Below are 22,237 nucleotides of genomic sequence, written 5' to 3'. Positions count from 1 at the left end.
TAATTATGTTTTTACTGAGTAATTTAGAACAAACTATAACCACACCAACTAGTAAAGAAATAATATACCTTCGAAATTTCTTGAAAACAAAGTGATAAATTCCTTGATGAATAGTTTTTATACTCTATATACAATACAGGTTACTTTTCTAAAATAACTAAAAAACCTATTTTCCCACTGAATAGTCATTTCTATTGTTAACATAGCGATCTTAAATTTATCCTCCTTCCCAATGGATAGAAAAAACTACTCGAACCGAATGAGTTTGAACTAATGCTAAACTAATATTGCTGTTTGTTTGGTGTTGTTTTTCATTCAGTGAAAATTCAAATTTAAACACATTAATGTTTAGAAACAGTGATGACGGCCACAACAACAACATCATCAGAGAAAACATAACGTTGTATTTTTTCCAATTATCACAGATTGATGAAACAAAATTATACAAAAATAAACTGGTATTATGGTTAAAAATAATGAAAAAAGAGAATTAGAAATTAGTTGCACAAATAATGATGATTAATAATGATCAATTCATAGAAGTGGAGAAATAGAAAGAATAAGGGCTTTCAAAGATAAATAAGTTTGAAGAAAAGAATATTGACATTATGAATAAAAAAATTCAGCTGTAGATTATGTGAAGTATTCGATCATTTTTTCTTTACGGAGTATTGCAATCAAAGTAAATAATAATATACAATACAGATAACAATAGAGCTCATTTATCATGTACAAGTTGATGTACTCACCAGCCTTGAGCCCGATATAATTTATGTAAGGATTAGTGACACTACATGCCTGCTCAAATCGAAGTAAGGGTGAGGTGAAGTTTGAGTCGGTGACCTATTCGGATGGAAGACAAGTGGTCTAGCTACTAAACTACCGTTTCACTCCAAAAGCTGGATGAACAGCATGAAAGAATGATGAATTTAATTCATTTCAATCAAATGATTCAATTCTGAACACCAATTGCCTTGCATAATGCATTCAGTTAACCAACTATCTTTAATGAAATGTGGTATACGAGGAAATTGACGAATCCAAGAGTTTAATGTTGAATAATTCTCGTTTAACCAAATATTAAACTCTTTTTCTTGGGAAGACGATAACTACGTGTTGGAAAAAAAGGGAGAAACATTTAGTTGAGTATTTTAAACATCTCATGAAAAACATAAGCTAAATAAAATGATGCCAATCCGAGCACACGATATATATATCAAATAATAAGTGGATAATCGGATATAATACTGTGGTGTGCTACTTATATTGACATAAGTAGTATATGATGTTAGTCATGAACAGAAGGCCTGGCAGCAGAGAGACAAGAAGATCGAACAGCAAAGAATGGAAACAGGAAGCATTTTCAGACAATTGGTGGGCATTTTGCAAATTAAGCATTTACTTTATGATTGTTAGATTTTATTAACAAGTCCTGTGATTTTGTGTTAAATACATTCGATTGACCCCACCCATGTTCTGTTCACTATAATACTATTAAACTATATCGATTTCAGTTAACACTAAGGACTGCTTCATGAAATCGATTACTAATCGTCTTGACGCTTCCAATGGCACATTGTTAGAGAATTACGATAAACCCAGTTAGTGTACATTCAAAGAATCTTATAACCGGATTTTTAGTCTTTATTGGATACTATGCAGCTTTGCATTTACACCCATGATTAACTCATTTTTACTTAATAAGGAACTTAACGTTACGTTGCATGAATCGCACTGCTAATCGCATGAGCGAATTTTCTTCAATTAGGAATATCAATCAAGTATTTTGTTAGTAATTCCATATTGTTATGTACATTCAGTCAGGATTTAATAATCAATTCCTTGACTACTTATTTACACAACTGATTTCGCCCAGTATTAATTCATAATAATAATCAACTTGGGGTTTTTTTCAAACCAATAAAGTTTTGTAATAAAACGCCTAATCATTAAAAAAAAGTCACAGAACAATAAATATTGGTAATTTACCACTACAACATGCGTTGGATTGATACAATTATTACTTAATGATCGCATACAATCATTCGTATGTGAATCGACAGATAAAAAATTATGATAGGTCATATTCAACAAAGACTGTAAATTAGATACAGACTCCAGTTTATAAATACCAATAGGTCCTATACACATTGAACCAAGTCTACGTAGATCAATAATCATTAATTGTTGATGAATTTCCAAACTAGTCAGTACAGTCTTCTTTTCATCATTTTCTAAACTGAACAATGGACGTATAAGTACTAGAATATAACCCGTCAAAGGATGTAACACTTCCATATCATTTGGAAATTCGTCTAATAAAAGTTTTAACTTTGAATAATGACCGAGTTTTGGAACCTGAAGAAAATAAGAAGAATATTGTTCGAATAATGATGAGCCAATCCAAAATGAATTTGAAATAGTGATAATAGATTGCTTAAACAAAGTGACATATAATTGTAGAAAAGAACCTCGTCATTGATAGACTATACTAGGACGACACAGAAGTTCAGTCCTTCTAGGTTTTCAATGGTGGTCTAACAAAGTTTAGTTTCTGATCTAAACTGTGAGGACATACATATTTATTGGAAGATATAAATCATTAGAAAAGTATCACAATACTTACTCTCATAACAAAACAGAACTTTAATGATAAAAACAGCTCAATTAAAAGATGGGTGTTGTACTCTAGAACTATAACTCACTTAAAAGTTCCTCGTGAATAGATTCGCTAAAATTAGAATATTTGAAAATCTACAACTGACGTTAGATTATTATCATAACTCTAATATAGCTCTATTTATCATTGTTTCATCTCTTGAGTGCATTGTTTGGAACATAAGAATTGGCTTTAAAAAATAATACGTAGTGCAGGATAACTAAATAAACGATATTCTCGGCAAATATTTCTAAAAACTAGTCAAACAAAATGGTAACAATGATTGTTTTCTAAAGCTTCGTTGATAATTAATCATCCAGTAAATATTATTTATCACAAGTTAACGAATTATCACACAATATAACCTTTGTCGCTTGAACAGTAAGTACTACTAAATACTACTGAATTTATAGAACATACATTATTCTGTGGATTTTTTTACATTTTGGCTACCTTTTAGATGCAGATAGGAAGATAACTAGATGTGACGAGGATTTTGATGGAGTTTTGTTCCCTGAGCTGGATGGTTTAGTTGTGGAGTTTTCATCGTTCTTCTGAACGACATCATCAGCATAAACTTCAGATAGAAGTGAAGTGGTCCTCCATCTGCCGAGGACTGAATGATAAATAGTTATAGATTAACTTGACATCTATATGAGTACAATATTTATTCACACTACAACGTGTATTCAGCATTGAATCATCCTATAAAGTGTGCTGGATTATGTAGAATAGTATTAAAGCAACTATTAAGTCCAATAAGTAGTTGCCTGGACATAATTATAGTTTACTTAAATGAAGTAAAGTGAAAAAAGAAGTCAATCAACTTACTGTTAACTTTGGTATATCCCTCTTCTCTTCTGTAACTGATTCAAAGCATGAAATATCATTAAAGATTAATTTCAATTCATCAGATGTAATAGGCTCACTATAACTATCACCAAATTTGTCATATTCTTGAGCCATTTTAGCAGCGACAGATGAATTCATTGCAAACATATCTTTTGGTTTCCATGCTAACAGAGATTTCTTATTGATGCAAGCAAGTAACCAGTTCAAGTGAACTACATTGTATTCAATAGATGAAGAGCGTTTTTTTGAAGTGCTGGAATAGTTTAGTAAATTTTTTGTCTGAAGTAATAAAATGTAATTAGAATTCATGAAAAACAACCTTAAGAACTTTAATAGTGAAAATATAATATGAGTAATAAGTACAGTAGTTCTTAAATGATCACAGTGCTTCCAGGCACTGGTTTTGCAGATAAAAGACCAGATTCATGGATCTTGCTCTGGGCAGTATGACGGTATCCCTAGTTATCACAAAATAATACTAATGACATCTCGGGTGTATAGACTTGGAATAATAATAATAATGTATGTTCCGAAAGTGTTTACAGATTTCATCCTATTTTCAGGCAAATTCGAGTTGATAGATTTTGTATTTGGTTAAGAGAATACATGAGCTTATTTCATTTAACTCATTCACGGAGTAATGAAGAAAGTCAACCACAAAACATAGTGTACATAAAAAGGAAAACTAGATTGGTAAACAGATATAAAAACTGAATAATCCAGTAAGAATATTTGCTTACGTAACTAGATGAAAACATAACTCTGATACAATATTCCAAATAATTTCTAGTCAGTAAACCGAAAATCTCCTTATCGATGAATTTCAATTTCAAATCAACGATTTTTAGACAAGTACTAGGGGAATAAACTATGAAAAAAGCTTTAGTAAACTAGCCGTTCATTTTTTAAAGTTGCCAATAAAAAAACTAAATATTCTGACCAAGTCAGACCTGTTTATGATTGATCGCATCTAATACTCTTGTTTTCGTTTGTACTATTTAAACTTGGATTAATTTAATTTGAATATTTATTCTCTGAAGAGGTGGCTTACACTGAGTCATGAAACATCAGAAAATCTAATTTTTCCACTCATTGATTATTTATCAGTATGGAGGTTGTGGAGATTGTTAAGTTTTTGGTTGAGATCATGAATTAATTGATGTTATTGATTGATTATTTATTTAGTTATCAATAGAGAAATTAGATATTCAATAGGTTAAATTAAAACTAAAAATGTTTGCAAATTGAAAACATATTTCACCTTTACCTTTAATGTAAGTTTATCAACAACAATACAAAAAGTACTTTCAGATGGATTTTGTACAACAACACCACCATAGTGACGGATAATAGTTTCATATTCTATTTTTTTATTCAATTCAATATCATTTGATAACCAAAGGCATATTTCATGATTTTCAAAATAGTTTAACTAAAATAAATAATGATTCATTTGTTATACATAATTCTTTATACTATTCAAGGAAGTTAGTTAACAATAGGCAATATATACTACGAAGTACATGTTGTGGGGTACTATTTTATCTAAAAGTTGGACTCGCTTAAAACATTTTTTCAAACAATAGCATACTATGAAATTTGGCGACCAGATAAACAACACCATGTTATAAATTGAAAGTTAAAAGTAGTTCATGAAAGCAATCGACATAATTTGGTTACTCAAAGCTTATTACATGGAGAAAGGTCAAAACTGGTAACACATTTAAATTGCAGTGATGGAATTTATAAGGTAAGTAAAACAAAATAGAAAGAGACACTAGTTTCTTATATCGATATTTCAAAAGCTTGATTTCAACTATAAATTATAACCAGGTGATGAATCACATACAAACAGAAATCATAGAGTAAATAATTCAGTCGAGAATTTTTAAACGACTCCTGATAACAGATTCATGTTGACATAGTTAACTAGAACACAATTCTTAACTCCTAATGTTCAACAACTAGTGACAGAATACATTTTGTCCTTGTTCTTAAGTGTTATCATACATGCTCAGAGAACACATTCACTAAAAGATTATCGATCAATGAAGTTGTGGACATATTCAACAAGAAAATATAGTCACTTTGTGTATACTGGTAAATTAAATCAACTGCTCTTTTTTTCTTTTTTTGAACCTACTTCAATAGATCCTAATTTATTCACGATGCATTTAAATAAACCGTAAAAACCTATAAACTATTATTCAGTTCCATTACGTCAATTACAATATTTTTCAACAGTGTACTTACATTCACACAATGGTTACTAAATAAATTCATGTTACCTAGTCTAAAATAACCCCGCTTTATTGTTACTCGACATTCCAGTGAACATCACTTAATGCTAAAATAGTTAAGGAAATTCGTTAAGTAATACTGACAATATTCATTTTAGAAAAAGGGTCAAGAAATTGGACGAGTTAGAGACGATGAAAAAACACCATAAAGTACACATAAAATAATAACGCTGAGAATCCAATTCAAAAAAAAGCCCAACATACATGTTCATGATAAATATCAATTTTACGTTGTTTAATAGGTGAAGATGTTGCTAAAGGTTCATCAATATTTATAAACAATTCAGTTGTCTGTTGTTCTGTGGTTTCATTTAATGTATGATACCCACTACTTTGATTTGTGTTTGAACAACTATTATTCATATTACTTATATCTGGAAAGGAGTGTTGATGTTGGACATCTGCAAGTCCAGAAAATGTTGGCACGATTGACAATCGCTTTGTGGCTAATTTACCCTAATAACCAGAAAATGAAAAAAATTCATAAATGTTAAAGATATTGTTGGGATATTCAGAAAAATATCCCAAAAATTATCTTGTTAAGTCTAATGCTATCCTTGGACTTGAAATGGTATCATTTTCCTACTGGTCAATATTTATTTCACGTGTCATTTTCCTGTTGGCCAAATATTGATAATATAAACCGAGTGTGTTTGAAATACATGATTCATATCGCAGAGGCTTAGACTTGTGTTCTGGATCTAACTGGCTGGGCTAGGCGGAAAGCAGGGCCAATCAGAACTCTAGGCTGCTGATACGGGTTTACGCGTCATTGTTTCGATCGATAATTCACTGCACGTTAATCGGCGGTCACAAGATATAACAGATATATTGATAAGATATGAAAAATGGAATTTAAATAGAAGTTCAAATATCATTGAGTATCTCCTAATCAAAGTGAAGAGATAGTCAGTGTACGACAATCAATCAATTGTAAATACATCTCAGTCCTACTGGAAGTCAGTTGCTGCCCGGATAGTACACTGACAACGCCTCTGTGAAGCTGGGTGACACAGGATCGAATCCATCAGGAAGCATCCGTCTACTCAATATTACAGATACACCTTTCTGACGAGTGCTAAATAACACGAAACCTGAGTCCAGGGATTTTTCAGCTGTCTCAAACCGTTACCTTACGGCTACTTGATCGATTGAGCCCATTATATAAATCACGGTTGGCTCATTTGATTTTATTGATTCAATATTCAATGTGTTTCGGAACACTAATATATGGCTTGTTGTTTTTAAAATAATCACAACTGTGTTTTACGAATGGGACATTTATTAAGAGGTAACATCCGATGAGATTATGTCATTCCGCTTACGTTGTGATGGGATATTGAATGACCGAGATCAAACGCATCAACGATAATGTATCTGTTGAGCCAATTTTCGATCAATTATGAAATTTCGGCAAGATATTTAGTAGTAGCATTATATGATAGGCTAATTGTTGACCTTGTATTGGTATCGATTCACGACAATTTACAATAGTTGTTTTGAGTTATCCAAGTTGTTTATTAGAAATAGAAATAAGGTTTTTGTCTGGTAGATGAAGCATTCAAACTGGGAATCTAGTTGAAAAAATACGAGTTTACTTGTTCTTATGTAACAGGTTATGCTCGTCAGATAACGTGAGCTCTTTTGAAACACATCTCTGTTCATTACCCTACCTGGAGATTAAAAGAACTGCATAAGTCAGACAATAGCTCAATTCTAGAAGATCTCGTAAATTGTGGTTACATTGTATGACCAGAATCCTTAAAAATCATCCATATAGTCAATAGAGTTGATTTAAGGAAAATGAAAATGAAACACCAACAACAGAGGCTCTGGCTATTCATCAATTCAAGTTTAATCTTTGTGCACAAAAATAATATGTTCACTTTAGTTTATTTTTCTTTACTAACTTTATATTTCAATAATGCATATTTTTCATGTAATATTGAATTGCATGTCATATTCTCAACTAAACCATGACTGATATAACAAATTAAGGATGGACTCATTGATTTATCCATATTATACTGTGTAGACTAGAGAGGAAATGCTTGAAAATAAGTGTTCACTTAAACTTTGTTTCTAAATGCTTTACAGGAATAAGAAATGAATTTCGGTTAATTTTGCAGATGGTGAGACAAGCTGAAATTAATCAACTAACTATATGAACGAAACAATTATGTGACATGGCAAGGAAACATTTATTACTTTTTTTTTAAAAAAAAAGGTAAAACCATTAACAAAATTACACATAACTCGGATTAATTACCTCTGTCTCAGTATTTAGCTTAATTAATTCACTCATTGACAGAGAATCACACCAATTTTTATCATAACGTATAGCCACCACACGAGGAAATCGAAGAGTCATTCCACAAGAATATGAATCACTCTGGATTAACTCAGCTCCATGAAGCTGTAGTCGATCAAAATAAGCAATAAAATATATTTGAATACAAAAAATAAATGTAGATTAACTTTACTTTATTTGCATTTAGGGTTATTTATAAAAATCTTCATGAGAAGCAAATTAGTAGGTTGTATTCGTCACAGATTGATCTCACTTGACATACGACTGGAAAGCAAAGAATATTTAACAATTGTTTCGTCCTCGGATGGGGCTTTCAAGGGGTCCAGACGCACGACCCCACCGGAAACCGAACTCAGGATATCCAGGTCTCACAGTGGACGCTTAACCATTAGAACTACTGGGTTAATGTCCGACATCAATCACTTTATGGACGAGCATGACGATTTTCCGATGCCGCCAGTAACAGCTGTTTCGCTTTCGGAGTATCTGAACTCCATTAGTCAAGACTTCTACCAGAAACTAAAAATATTTGAAGTCATTAGCGAGTTGCTATTGTGGTTTAGTTGAACGATTTTTTTTAGATTTGTAGGTTGTATTTATCACAGACAGTTATCCAGTAACTCATGTTTGTTAATAGAATCCCCAACCGAGATCGGTCCATAACGAATGAAACCTAGGAATTAAACCGACTCTCCACAAAACTACAACTAAATAAATTAGTTTTTTAATATATATAGTGCTAAAAAATTAACAGACTCTCTTGAAGCAAATAAAAGTAGTTCGCTCTAATACAGAAATTTTAAGGTGCCACTTTACGTACGCACTAGACAATGCAATTTTATCTAAGTTTAAACTATTTGTTTGTACTAATAACTAATAACTGCACGCAGTCCAAGTGATCTAAACTGCTGTAAGTTTTGAAGCAGGTCACAAAGAGTTAGTACTATAAACGTTTAGTTCCCAAAGGTTATAGAAAATGAAGTCCCTCATACAGGTATGTGCATTTCCGTTTTGTCGAAATTCTTCAAGTAAGATATTAAAACTAACAGACTTTAATACAAATAGAAAAACAATGAGTAATTATTAACATAGAAGATTGTAAAAAATTTCCAGTTTAAAAGTTTAGAGGAAAACAAAAAACAAACAGTCATTAAGACTGAGTGCAATGATGCTCAAAAAGTTGATATCAATCGGAACCGGAATTGTGATACACCGTGTGATTCTGCTTCAACTCTTCATATCTGAAAGATATGAATCAATGAAGAAAAAGCTTAAATCAAAATGCTCATAAACCAGCCCCTTTTAATCTAGTACATCACAGTAAATAAACAGGTCCGATTTTAGTATTCAGTACTAAGTGAAAAATACTTTATGTGACTATCAAAATTATGAATCCGAAGGAATGAAGTATGAGATGAAGTCGATGACTAACCTGTAAAACAAGCGATGATTGTGGAGTTATCCATACATCTGGGCGTTCAGAATTCACACACAACCATTCAGTAGAACTAGAGTTAGGATGTTTCTTATCGTACACCTTCCAATGTTTTCCTAACAACTTGTTGATTTCTTTCAATTGTTTAACTGTTAGCCCAGATTTAACCTTGTCAAAAAATACATTGAATAAAACTGATAATTGATGGTTAGTTTTTAGTTCTGTTGCCCAGTACTAACCACGAAAAATATTGAAAACCTTACGATGAAGCAATAAAAAGTGAGGCAATATATAACAGTGGTCAGATGAAATCAAAAAATGATTGATCAACCAGAAAAAAGATAAACACTGAAATGTCTGCTTATGATAATCATATTTTGTTGAGATGGATATATTTATAAACACAAGCTGTAAGAACATTTGTACATCAAAGTAAACTTGCCCGGCTATTTTCTCACCACTTTCAATAACTAGACAAATATTTAAATATAGATTACATCAAGTTCATACATTATTACTGAATCAGCTATCAGAAAACAACAACGAAAGAAAAATATCTTAAATCACAAAATAAGCGTCCAAGTATATGTGTAAATGAGTTGGATGGAATTGATGGTGAAACGATAACATTAGCACACCGATGAGAAAAAAATACCGCAAGAGTTGAATGATAGTTTCTTCCACAGTAAGGTGAAATGAATACATAGAATTCAATTCGAAAAAGGGATGAATTTTCAGAATAGAAAGAACGCGATAATATCAAATATAAATTTGTAGAGAAAAATACAGAATGAATGCATTTGCGTCGCTGAAACCGATTCCGAGATGTCCCACTAGAAACCTTTAGCTTATCAGCCCGACTATCAAGTAGATCCTAACCAGGGATCTTGCGCGGCTAAATATAGTTTCGAACAGTCATGGAATTCGTCAACTTATTTTAAGCCTTTGCTTGACCATCCTTACATATCTCTCGGCCTTCTATTATGCTAGCCAATATCGCGCTTCGAGGAAGGCACGTTTAAGACATATCGTAACAACATCAGCTCACGCAAACTCATAACCTCACCAACTGATTCGCCATTTCCATCCAGCAATATATTTCTAATAGCATCAATCAGGAGAACAATGGTTTGAAGACAATGATGACCAGAAATTATTAATATGAGGACATTACTTCCAAATACCATGTTTCCCATAAATTAATATAGTGTCGACTGCTCGACACGCTCTTTCATAGACAGATGGATATGTTACCATATGATGTAGCCAATTCAAATGATAGTCTGCTACCAACAACATTCAAGTAAATTCGTTAGTAGACTTGAATACAATACAACCACAAGAACTCTCAGTAATCGGTACCCCTTCTTTAATAATTATAAACAAAAAGGGATTATTATCGGATTTTCAAGATAGTTGAATAAACTACGACCACAAAAACTACACACATTTCTTTCTACACTCTTCACACAACAATTTACGTGCGGGTCAGATATAAACTAACGGCTAAATATCGTATTATGTATCAATTTTAACTGAAACGATATTGAAATAGGCAGTTGAATTTACTGATAGCTCGTCGTAAGCTTATAGTATATGTGAACAGAATCCAAACAAACACGGTATTCCTAATTAATGTGGGGATTCTAACGAACTGAATTAATTATTTATTTGCAGATTTGTTTTTCACTACTGTATTCCTATTTCATGAGGTTTGAATCAACTCATTTATTAAACCATGGACGCGTTCACATAAGAAAAAGTTATTTACATAAATAATAAAACAATCTTTTTTACAGGTATTTCTTGTTGAGTGGTATATACAACAGTATATATATGAATGTTAATAGTTCCAAGAGGGATTAATAAAATGAAATACAACTAGAAGACTTTTTAATGTGGATGGTTTTCAATCATCCTAAACATTTGAACAATTCTGTCGAATCCCAGATGAATAATAGCAATCAATTATAAGAAGTAATGCTAACAGCTTAGTAGTTTACATATAGTGAAACCCAACTGTTAACGATTTGTTTACTATACTCAAACCTGAATTATGTGATTTCTAGCGCATCCTCAAAAAAAGTAGACATGGGGACTAATATACTCTAATCGTTATATAAGGTGTTGAATAACTTAAAAATTTAAAGAGAAAGCGTACCTTGCAAAATGTATAAAACCGTGTTAGATTGAAATTATCTTCTGAAGTAGATTCATCACCCCGAACAGCACATAAAAAATGGTTAACTCTTGTTATTATCTTATTCCCACGATGATGAAAATAACCACCGACAATTATACAATCTAAGTCTTCTAATAAACCCTGTATATAATCTGGTTTAATTTTCCACCAGCCACTATCAGTTCTAATACCAGGCAGATAAGGAGATGGAGAATCAGCTATTTTCACTATAAGACCCTCTTGATGATCATTCACAAGATGATTAAAAGCTCTTGCAACTTCTGTTTGATGTGCTGAGGCAGTATACCATTTGGAAACGTATATAATACCATCTATAATAGGGATTGGTTTGAAATCTAATGATTCATCACTATCCATAAACAAGTCAGTATCCAATGATGTGGAATTCAAATTAAATGCCTCTGATAGAAGATGTTTACGCTCCAGTAAGGACTTTGAAGTTAATAACTTGAGGGAGTAAAAAAAGTTATCAAATAATACATAAGATTGAAAAAAACTGTTAAACATGTAAAACGGGTAAACAATACCTAGTACCAATAAAAATATATCGTAGTTAGCAAATAGGTAGTTATGATCGAGTTGGAAATTACCAGAACACTCAAATTATACAAGCTTATAACAATTCTCGAAGGCCAGAACACCCTAAAGTATGATCATTTGCACTAGTCGAATATACCACGTAAAAAAAGATATTTAAAAATTCCAGATTGTAGATTCATGGAATAGAACACGATTTCCTCTCATTACGTAAAGAATTACATCACCTGATTCCTTATACTGTAGTGGATAAAGTAAATCCAAATCTGTGACCAATAAATGTAAGGATCGAGTGAGCATATAGATATCCCATAAGTTAACTGAAAGTAATGGCTTTATGGTAGCAATATGTCTGTTTAACTATTTGGTGCTATAATGTTCACACACTTTTTTCTTTGTCCAATAAATTCAGAGTTGTCTGTTACTGAAATAGTCACAAACAACAAGCTAAATAGCTGTCGACAAAACTTCTAACTATTTATGAATAACAAATTAATAGATCTCCCTATATATGATATTTACTTTTATGCTTAATTCACTGAATGTTATTTATGATATCTAAAATAAGATTTGAAGCCCTGGATATTTGAAATGCTTCTATACAGATGTCCTGAATCTATACAATAGAATTAAAAGCAACACATCTAACTGCTTTTGATAGCATAATGCGGTGGTTAGGCTTTTCTGTTATTATAATAATTCAACAGAGCTGTACCATCAATCGAATTATGATAGATTATGAACTAACAGGTTGCTTAGATGTGTATCGCCTTGAGCACAACTGCAGGAAACTTAAATCACAACGATAATTTCAAACACCTTTCCCGTATGTATAAAGTTGTTTCACATATGCTCATGGATTAGAAATAAATAAAGTTGCACATGACCATGAAAAAGTTATGTACTATTAGTGCAGACTGCCCACTAATTTACTAAAAATCTTAAATCAGTCTGAAGTATTGGCATTATTACCATTAATATGATATACATATGGTAAACATACTTGTGAATTCAAATAAAGTATATCGAAAACAATGAAACACGGTTGATAATTATCGATTTCTGGATTTTGATAAGAACTTCGTTTTACATCGAATTTTGTTGATTTTGACATAATTGACTTTGACCAATTACTAAATATCATCATTTCTCCATCTAGTATGCAATCAGTTACATGCTGTGCAAATCCACAATGTAATTGAGCAGATAATCTGTCAAAATCTCGAGTACCATCTTCACCGTAGCTTGCTGTCCATTCTAAACGATTTCTTGACCAATATCGATAAGAATTACTTGATTTATGAAGCTAATTTCGGGAAGGAAAAATTTTTAAATATCTTTTACTTTTCAATTTAAATCTATCAACAAAAACACAGAAAAAGCACAACAAAAATATGTATCAATAGTCTTAATTCCTACATCTCAACATCAGTAGAAGTAGAGAAGAGGAAATTAATTAGATGTAAATTAGCAAAGAGGATATAATAAAAATTATGATAGAAATCTAAATATGAGAAAAATACAGTGAAAAATGAAAAAGATGAAATAAGAGAATCGAAAACTATGTTGCTAGAGAAAAGCAAGTCATATTTGACAAATTAGAAACTTGTCTATGCTTCTATACTTATGACAAAACACTTATCATCTATAAGTGGATTTATTTATGTTTCATCAATTCATTTCTTTTTGTTTCTAGAATGAACTTTTTCTAATCATCCTATCCATGAAGAGAAACGATGATTAAGAGATTGGGTTTCGATATTTATGGGGAACAATACATCAGAAAACAGCAGACTAAAATGTTACACTACATTAAGAAGGGTATATTATACAGTTTTTGACATTTTTTTAAAAACATAACTTAAAAATCACGAAAAAATTATTTAATCAGGATGTGCAAGATTACACTATGTGTACGTTATCAATACTTTCTGATTGTTGAAATTGAAGCAGATTAATGGGCCAAAATCCTTTAAGAAATAGTTGTACGTATCATCACATTAGAAGCTACATGAAAATATATTTATATACTTAGAACGACATATATCATAGTTTGTCACAGTAAAATACATTTTCACTGGCATTCCACAATAAGTAATATAAAGATATATATGATTACTAACTTGAACTCGTTCTCCATCGAATTTCGTTTCGAAAAGAAGTTTTAATCCTTTAGTATCACCTTGGTTCTGTTTACCGTACAAATGTAGTGCTGCGTTAACTAGCATATCACCACTGTTAGCCCGCTCGCATAACATGGGACGAAATGGAACAAAAAGAGTGACATTGATTGAGTTGCTTAGATCGTTAGCAAGTCCTGTCAACATAGATATGTTGGAAGAAGGTATATTTGCAATTCGTTCACATAGCGGGAGAAGATCCTGGAAAAAATGAAAATAAATAAATCGGTGAAAACTAATTTATCTACAAACAAAATGAATGAAGTTTGACAATTAAAATATCGAACAATACATCTATTAATATATTTTAACATCCTGACATGACAGTCACTGAAGTTAGTAGAACATCTCGGTTATGATCAGATCAAAATTAAACAATTATTATAGATTACTAATTTTATTACCTACAAGACCAACTCACTACCTTAATTTAATATTACTTTGGTTCACAGGTGTTATGGTTTCTCTTAATAAGACCCAACCACTCTTGTTGCTTAGTATTTTTGGACACTACTCCACTTGACAAGTCTCCAAATCAGAACTTTTTCTCAAATAAATGCCTACATTTATAGATAATTTGTAGCTCATCACAGAGCATTATAGTGCCTACAAAAGTAATAAGCCTTAGAACACAGGAAGAAGGATTGATAATTAGTATTAAAAACGATTATGTATACATAACCTTTGTGAAAAGACAAGTTGACAAGATGTCATAGAATATGAATCATCGAGCACTACACTTACTCATCTAAATAAATAGTTTTCGAATCACTCAACTAATAATAAAAATTCTAACGCATTTACCTAATATTGTTAGATTCATATGATGTAAACGATTCATTGTAAGCTACATTTATTCCGATGTACGGTTGATCTAAGCTACAAACCAGAAAAACAGGGTTCCTTCATATTGTGTTGTACTTGGTCAAACTTGGTTTTAGTTGGTGCGACTGCGTTTTAACAACAGAAAACAGACCATTACCCGAAATCATAAATCTATTAATTATTTAGTGGCCCTTAAATATCATTCCACGTCAGCCAACAAGCCTTATGTTGTGTAACATCTAACCATTTTTCTTTTGTCTTAGTTAAGAAAATATTTCACTGCATTAGAAAAAATGTGATTGTGGTTGGATGGTCAGTTGTTCAGTAAACGTTACAAATCAAAAGATCTAGTCTCGAGAACAATTATTGCTCAGCCACAACGTTGTGGTATCCTGTTGGTGAGTTTTGGTAATTGTATTGTGCTCATAACAGATTGAAACTGGTAGGTTACGACTTAACGTTCAGCTGTACATATTTTACGACATATATTTCTAGATAAGGGTGTGAATGAAAGATAGAAGAAAACATTAATAGCAATGATAATAGGAGACTACAAATTATCAACAAATATTCAACAACTATTTTCATGGACAGTTACGCAGAAAACTAACTTGTGTGACTTCGAAAACAGAGACCGCAGCTGGATGAAAGCATTTGAGAATACTCTTCCCGCTTAGGCCACAACCAGAATCTCGTTTGACAATAAGACGTATAATCCATTTTTGTTCTAAAGCTGTAGTTAACTGTAACAACGATCTCAATACTTGTAAACGCATCTGATATGACTCAGCAGTAGTCAGGTCGTCTAAATGAGCATTCAGATCCTTTATTTTGTAAATAAAAGTTGAGAAATTGTTAGTGCTTATTAAGTGAATCGTTTCTTGGAATGTTATTAGCAATGCAAATACAGATGTTCGGTTTTAGCAAAGTTAACAAAATAATACAAATCGCGTATTGGAAATCCCGTTCAACTAACAAAGTTAACCTAGTTCAATATGCCTTGTAATCTTTTTCACCCATTCAATTAGCTTCACTTAACTAATGATGTGCAGGGAGTCGTGTGAATAGATAGTATTTGCGTGTCAAGTCAAAACGCATTTTAACAAAGCTAAAATGAGATGCCCAAACAACAAAATTACGGACAAATCGACAATCATCGAAAAGAACGTTGAAAAAAAATGGACACCCAAAGAAACTTATCGGGAAATATGGAAAGGAGCATCCTGTACATTATGAACCAACTACTTGTAATAAGCCTATCCCTATCTATATCCTGTTGGAGATGAGATTTCAGGAAGAGCTTAGAGACTAATTAGAGCGGGACTGAAAAGCTTTATTACAGTCCGACTGATTTCACTACAATACCAAACGTCTACTAAGTTACTTTAAGACAGATAAATACCCTTTCGATGTCACTTCTCATAGCATTATTTTTTATTTAAACACATAGACATTGGTACTTGGAGGTACCAAACAGGTATGCGCCACATAAACCATTGGATTTGTGTGAGAGCTAGAATACTGCCCGGGTGCCCAAACCGAAATAGGTGGTTTTCTTAGGGGGCTACATCCGGAGCATTTGACCTAAAGGTCTAATCCACAAGGCAGTGGATCAACGTCAGGAGATGCAGTCCCATGGTAGCCGGTGACCAATAATTGGTTCATGCGCCATTTGTTCCTTCAGGCTACTGGAGCCCATGTGCATTATTGGTTTGGAATCAGGGTTTCCCAACTCTTCTAGATGGACTTTTCGTGTCCGCCAACCCTGTTAGAGCGCCGGACATTCGCTTTTCGTCCTCTCAATTTCGTGAGAAACACCCCCGCGCAAAAAGACGGTGAGTAGGACATCCCTAGTAGTGGTTGTATGAACGTGGATATGTGAGAGCATTTCGGGAGGCAGAGCTGGCTCTCCCCACTCTCGGGTGTACCAGGGCATTTGGGGGGCATACATGAATTTATACATATCTGTGGTGGCAAGTATGTCTAGAAGGACCCAGAGAAAGGCTTCTACCACGTTTCTTGAATACATTCAGAAAAGCCGATGCCTAAGAAGCAATAAAGCCTTCACATGTGCAATTCCGATGCACTTAATGAAGAGTGGACACGGAGTCAATACCAGTTACGCATCTAAAATGATTAAGAAACAAACGATATCGATTTCACGCCGCTTTGCTGAAGCAACTGCTATCAAACGCTTCCAAACTGACCTGTGTTAAGAAATAAAGTGATGAAACCATCGTTGACTATGGTAACTATGATTATGATCAAACAACGTTTTATAACCTTATTTGCCGCTTAACCCCGTTTTTGTCTGTTACATAATCTTATTGATGCTCACATATTAATTTGAGTTGAGTTCTAAAAATGTAATCTTTTTCTCACAAGTGATTATTATCCGTAATATTATCCCCTTATTCAGTACTATTATTATTGGTATTAATAACATAAATACGCACCAATTCTAACTATATATTCCGTAACCCGTTCTTTTCATGAGTTTTGGTTTCTCATAAGAAACACAAATCTAAATTTCACTGACTAAAGTATGTTAAATCTTTATTTGTAATTATGGTGTTTGTTGTAATTTTAGGCCGCTTGGATCTGATGGGTCATGAAACAGAATTGGTTTATTGTATTCCGCAAACCTTTTTGCTCTCTAACTGTTAAAACTACTTATTCTGTTGATCGACTGACGAAATATTAAAATACAACCTTGAAGAAATAAATCTAATGTCAGAACCCCTTGAACTCCAATTACCACGACGCGCAATGCTGATTAGTGTTGGTGAAGGTCGGAAGAAAGTTAGGGGTGGCCAAACCAAAACGTGACATCAGTGCTTGAAGTCACTAACTTCTAGTCTTAGCCATGTTGGAAGATGCAGACTATTTGGTTGGGATTCGTGTGACTAATGGTTGGGGACTCTGGGTGACATGGCTCAGAATCGATCACAATGGCGTCGATGTATAAACTCTCTGTCTTCCCTTAAACTATGAGATTAAAATCGCTTCATATCTTTCTTTCTACGAACTAATTCATTCTTCCTATACTATATCCTTATATGCAATCCTTATTTTATATATTACCACCATTGAATTAACTACTTCTATGAATCTGATGTTCATCTTGATGTGCTAATGAGGTATGGCAACCTGGACCGATGCATATGCGTGCCTGGTCCTGCGTTGTAGCTGACTAACTGACAGATCTCCCTCCTTCGGACCATAACACTAATACACCAATTAATATCGACGAATTGTACACCACAAATAATGTCACTTTTTCCCTCCATTTTCTTGCCTATTTTCTCTAACAAGGATTAGGTATCTAGAAACTCTACCATTTCCCCAACATGAAATATTTATCGGTTATTTTACAAGAACTAGGTACAATCAATTTTGATAGTTAAACAAGTTAAAGCGCTTACAACTGAGTCGAATTGTATACAGATTTCAACAGTTTAGGTTATCACAATTTAAAACAGAACAGAAGAAATTCAGGATATATTCAGAGACAGTAAAGTAAAAACTGACAAGTGAGTTGTTAAAAAAACACCCAAAATTTGTGAACGCGTTTAGTTAGTGTTATCTATTTTAAACCATGTCATCACAATTCATCAACCACTGATCATCAACAAATATAAGACCCAACTTAGCCTGCAACTCTATGCACAACTCAAACCAAGAAAACAGTTACCATGAATTAATGTGCAGTCTCAGCCTATTCGTAACTTTTTAATATCGTAATGCTACTCCAATGAGTATCCCGTTACGAGGCAAGACATTGCTCCACATATGTTCTCACAAACAAAAACTGCTGTTATTTTAATCTAATTTCATCAAAAAAATATTTTACAAGACCAAACAGCCATTGAAAGCACATGCTTTTAATGTCGCGCTAACTAAACTACAGAGCGTCTAAGTACGTAATATTAACTTTTAAAAAAACTACTCAAAGTTGTTAATTACAAGACATGTACAAATTACAATGAGGATTTTCGCGATATTACTTTTTTTCTTAAAACATATGTGTACATAGCATTTACATCAATAAAAATCGACAATTCAGTAAAGACTGTTCCAAAAAAGACTAAATGAGCGTTTGATAATAATAAGCTTCCTCAAGTACGGCTAATATATTTCACTAGTTTGGTGAATAACTACAGACAGACTTATTTCTTAGGAAAGCCTATCTTGCATTTTATAGGTGTATGCAACATAAATCACTAATATTAAAGTCAATATTTGGCAAATCTTGTGCAAAACAAGACGGTCTGATCAAACGTCTTAGGGTTGATTTCAAGCTAGTTAGTTGGATTCCATACATCTATGATACACGTGAATGAACGCTAAACAATCCCGAACGATGAATAACACTTTTTGACTGACTCCTAGTTCATCGAGTTACGTTTATCATTTTAGAACCTTCTGAATTACCAAATTAGTCTGAATATTCTTAATACAAACATTGGTGGCTATTATGTTTCAGATAATTCAATCAACTCTGTTGGAGAAGTGTCAAGATATAAACTGAGATGCTGAGGATGTAATACGTTTCGGCAACCAATGAACAGATTGAATAAAGGAATAAGTTGAAATCATACTTATTTACATACCTTGACAGACAAAACACTGTCCTCACGACTTCGAGCTTTGAGCACTGTATATGCTACATCGGCAAAATCAGTCTGTCGATGGATAATATTAGGATGAATATGTGAAAGTTTACGAGCAGCCAGACTGTTTGGGGCAAGCCCAATAGCTTTAATTATTAGTCTTGATAGTGTTTGTTCACGTAATCCGAAAGCTTTCCTTGATCTATCATGAGAAGGAATCAACAAACGTAAGAGTAAGTAAAGACTAGCTCGACCACCACACGGATACTGACTTATTGAGTCTAATGCAAGATACTGGGTCTCCCATAAAATTATAAATTTGGACAAAATTTTTTCTTTCGTCTTGACCCCATCACTTGATGCTAGCTTTTCTAATAGACGGCAATAAGTTGTGAATGAAACATTTTTTGCAATACGTGAACTTTCGAAAATCACATCCATGTAAGGATTTAACCAGTACCAATATAGATCAATATTTCACTGCTTTCCAAAAGTCGATGAGCCTGATATACATAAGGTAAATAAAAAACGAGATAAAATGACTGGACAGGCAAATACTACCAAATACAATAGTTATTACGACGATCAACGATCCAAAAATTCTTAACGGAAAAAAGTAAATGACTGGATACTTGAGGTTACCAAAATGAGACGTTAATCAAAAGTTCATAGATAATTACGGTAGCCACTAAATACCACAAATAAGAAACTATAAGACGACAAAATAATGGTGGAATTAAGCCAACATGATTTCTAAAAAATACTTGATTCTACTGACACCATAGGTAACTTTACGTGAACCCACCCAGTATCCCAGATATTCACGTTCAAACAACAGTGACAAATCATTTGATATATTGAACCTATCAGGTCCAGTGGTTTAGATGAATGATACAAACGCTAACAGGTTTTACTGTAGCAATGATGATGACATTTAAAATATCACTAAATCAATAAAAATTTCCAAACAGCTGGGGGGGACAAAATCACCAATCTATCTTTTGAATTGGATATAGGAATTCGGCAAATAATCATCGACTAGCCCATCTTATCAGTAAATATGTTGAAGTACTGGAAAAGATTATTTGTGCTGTGAAAGGAGATGATCCTTTAGCCAGAAGACAACGAACTTCTAGAATGAGCCGCTCTTGTTTTATAAATCGTATCCCAATAACGTGGGCTGCAGATGAAGATATAAGTACACCTGTTTACATACTGATTAAAGATATCAGCTAGAGAATATGCAGGTGCATTTTCAGTTTTGGAACCAAATAAAAGACTAAATAGTATATGAAACACTTCATTAGTCGTGCAAATCAAAAGGTGGGGATATATGGCAATCTATCTTCATGGGGTCCAGGTATGAGTCATGTTCCTCAAGATATGATTCAAGGTTTCCGTTTACTCTACTTTACAAAATAATCTAATTTGATTTTTGTTAATTATCTTAATGTGTGGATAAACATATGCAATGGTGACGGAGTAGGGCTACGACTTTTTTTGTATGCACTAGTTAAGTGTACAAATGGTTGTGATTGGGAGTGAACACTAGTAGGGTTGTAATTCTTATCGGTTATGAAGGCTTTCAACATAGCATGGTTAAAGGAAACTGTATGACCAGATTACAAAGTGCAAAGATCAAGAGTTTACGGCAATACATAACCTCAGAATCACAGCTATCTACGAAGTTACAACTGCCAAAAGTCTTGTAGTCGCATGGTTGCTTGTCAGAGATTTTAGCGCCTGAACTAGGACATGCTTCAGATTTTTCATGCAGCTCATGTAACTGTGAGTAGTTGAGTCATTTCTTTTACGCAAAAGGGTGGAAATTAAAATTATATGAATCACTTAGAAAGTAGGTAAACAGGATATGAAGACACATTACAAACAAATAACATCTCAGTCTTTCATTAACAGGTATGGAGGGATTTTAATCCCTATACCGGCATAAGGTTGACAATTACACGGCAGTGAACACCTAGGTGTTCATTGAAATCCACATCTAGCAAAAACTACATAATTAGAAGATTGCTTGGAAAAGTGGCAAAAATGTTGTACAACTAACCACAAAACTGATTAAAAACATCAACTTTAAAGGAAGCAAACCAAGTTAAAAGTTAGCAAATCAGCTTTTGATACTCGAATACGAACACACACATTTTAAATCAAGGACAAGTGACAAAACATGATATAACACCACATGAGAGACGTGGCACCTTTTCTAGTGGGAATACGGGCACGGTTAAAACGTTAGGTCCTTTCGAAATGTGCCCGCCCTTTCGTTTCAACGACCTTGAACGGCTTGATCAGAGGCGGTCATTC

At 33.0% G+C, this 22,237-nt stretch overlaps 1 protein-coding gene across 2 annotated transcripts; it reads right to left on the bottom strand.

The window, feature by feature from the left end:
• Positions 1–148: 148 nt before the first annotated feature.
• Positions 149–22,190, bottom strand: LIG4_1 (DNA ligase (ATP)). 2 transcript variants are annotated; one of them, XM_051209507.1, is made up of 13 exons: positions 22,073–22,190; positions 19,916–20,418; positions 15,914–16,126; positions 14,421–14,678; positions 13,301–13,603; positions 11,719–12,207; positions 9,555–9,725; positions 8,081–8,227; positions 6,016–6,267; positions 4,779–4,943; positions 3,491–3,790; positions 1,990–2,358; positions 149–1,109 (listed from the first exon to the last, which is right to left on the bottom strand). In XM_051209507.1, exons 2-13 carry the CDS (start codon positions 20,354–20,356, stop codon positions 930–932), a joined length of 3,288 nt encoding a protein of 1,095 aa, XP_051074964.1. In that variant the 5' UTR covers positions 20,357–20,418; positions 22,073–22,190; the 3' UTR covers positions 149–929. The 2 variants fall into 2 exon arrangements, with proteins under 2 accessions (XP_051074964.1, XP_051074965.1); XM_051209506.1 differs by having other exon boundaries at positions 9,555–9,815; positions 22,132–22,185.
• Positions 22,191–22,237: the final 47 nt, after the last annotated feature.

This window comes from Schistosoma haematobium, chromosome 1 (assembly GCF_000699445.3).
Source record: "Schistosoma haematobium chromosome 1, whole genome shotgun sequence".
Classification (NCBI taxonomy): domain Eukaryota; kingdom Metazoa; phylum Platyhelminthes; class Trematoda; order Strigeidida; family Schistosomatidae; genus Schistosoma; species Schistosoma haematobium.
Note: the sequence above shows the minus strand (reverse complement) of the source record. Positions and strands in the feature narration are given on the sequence as shown.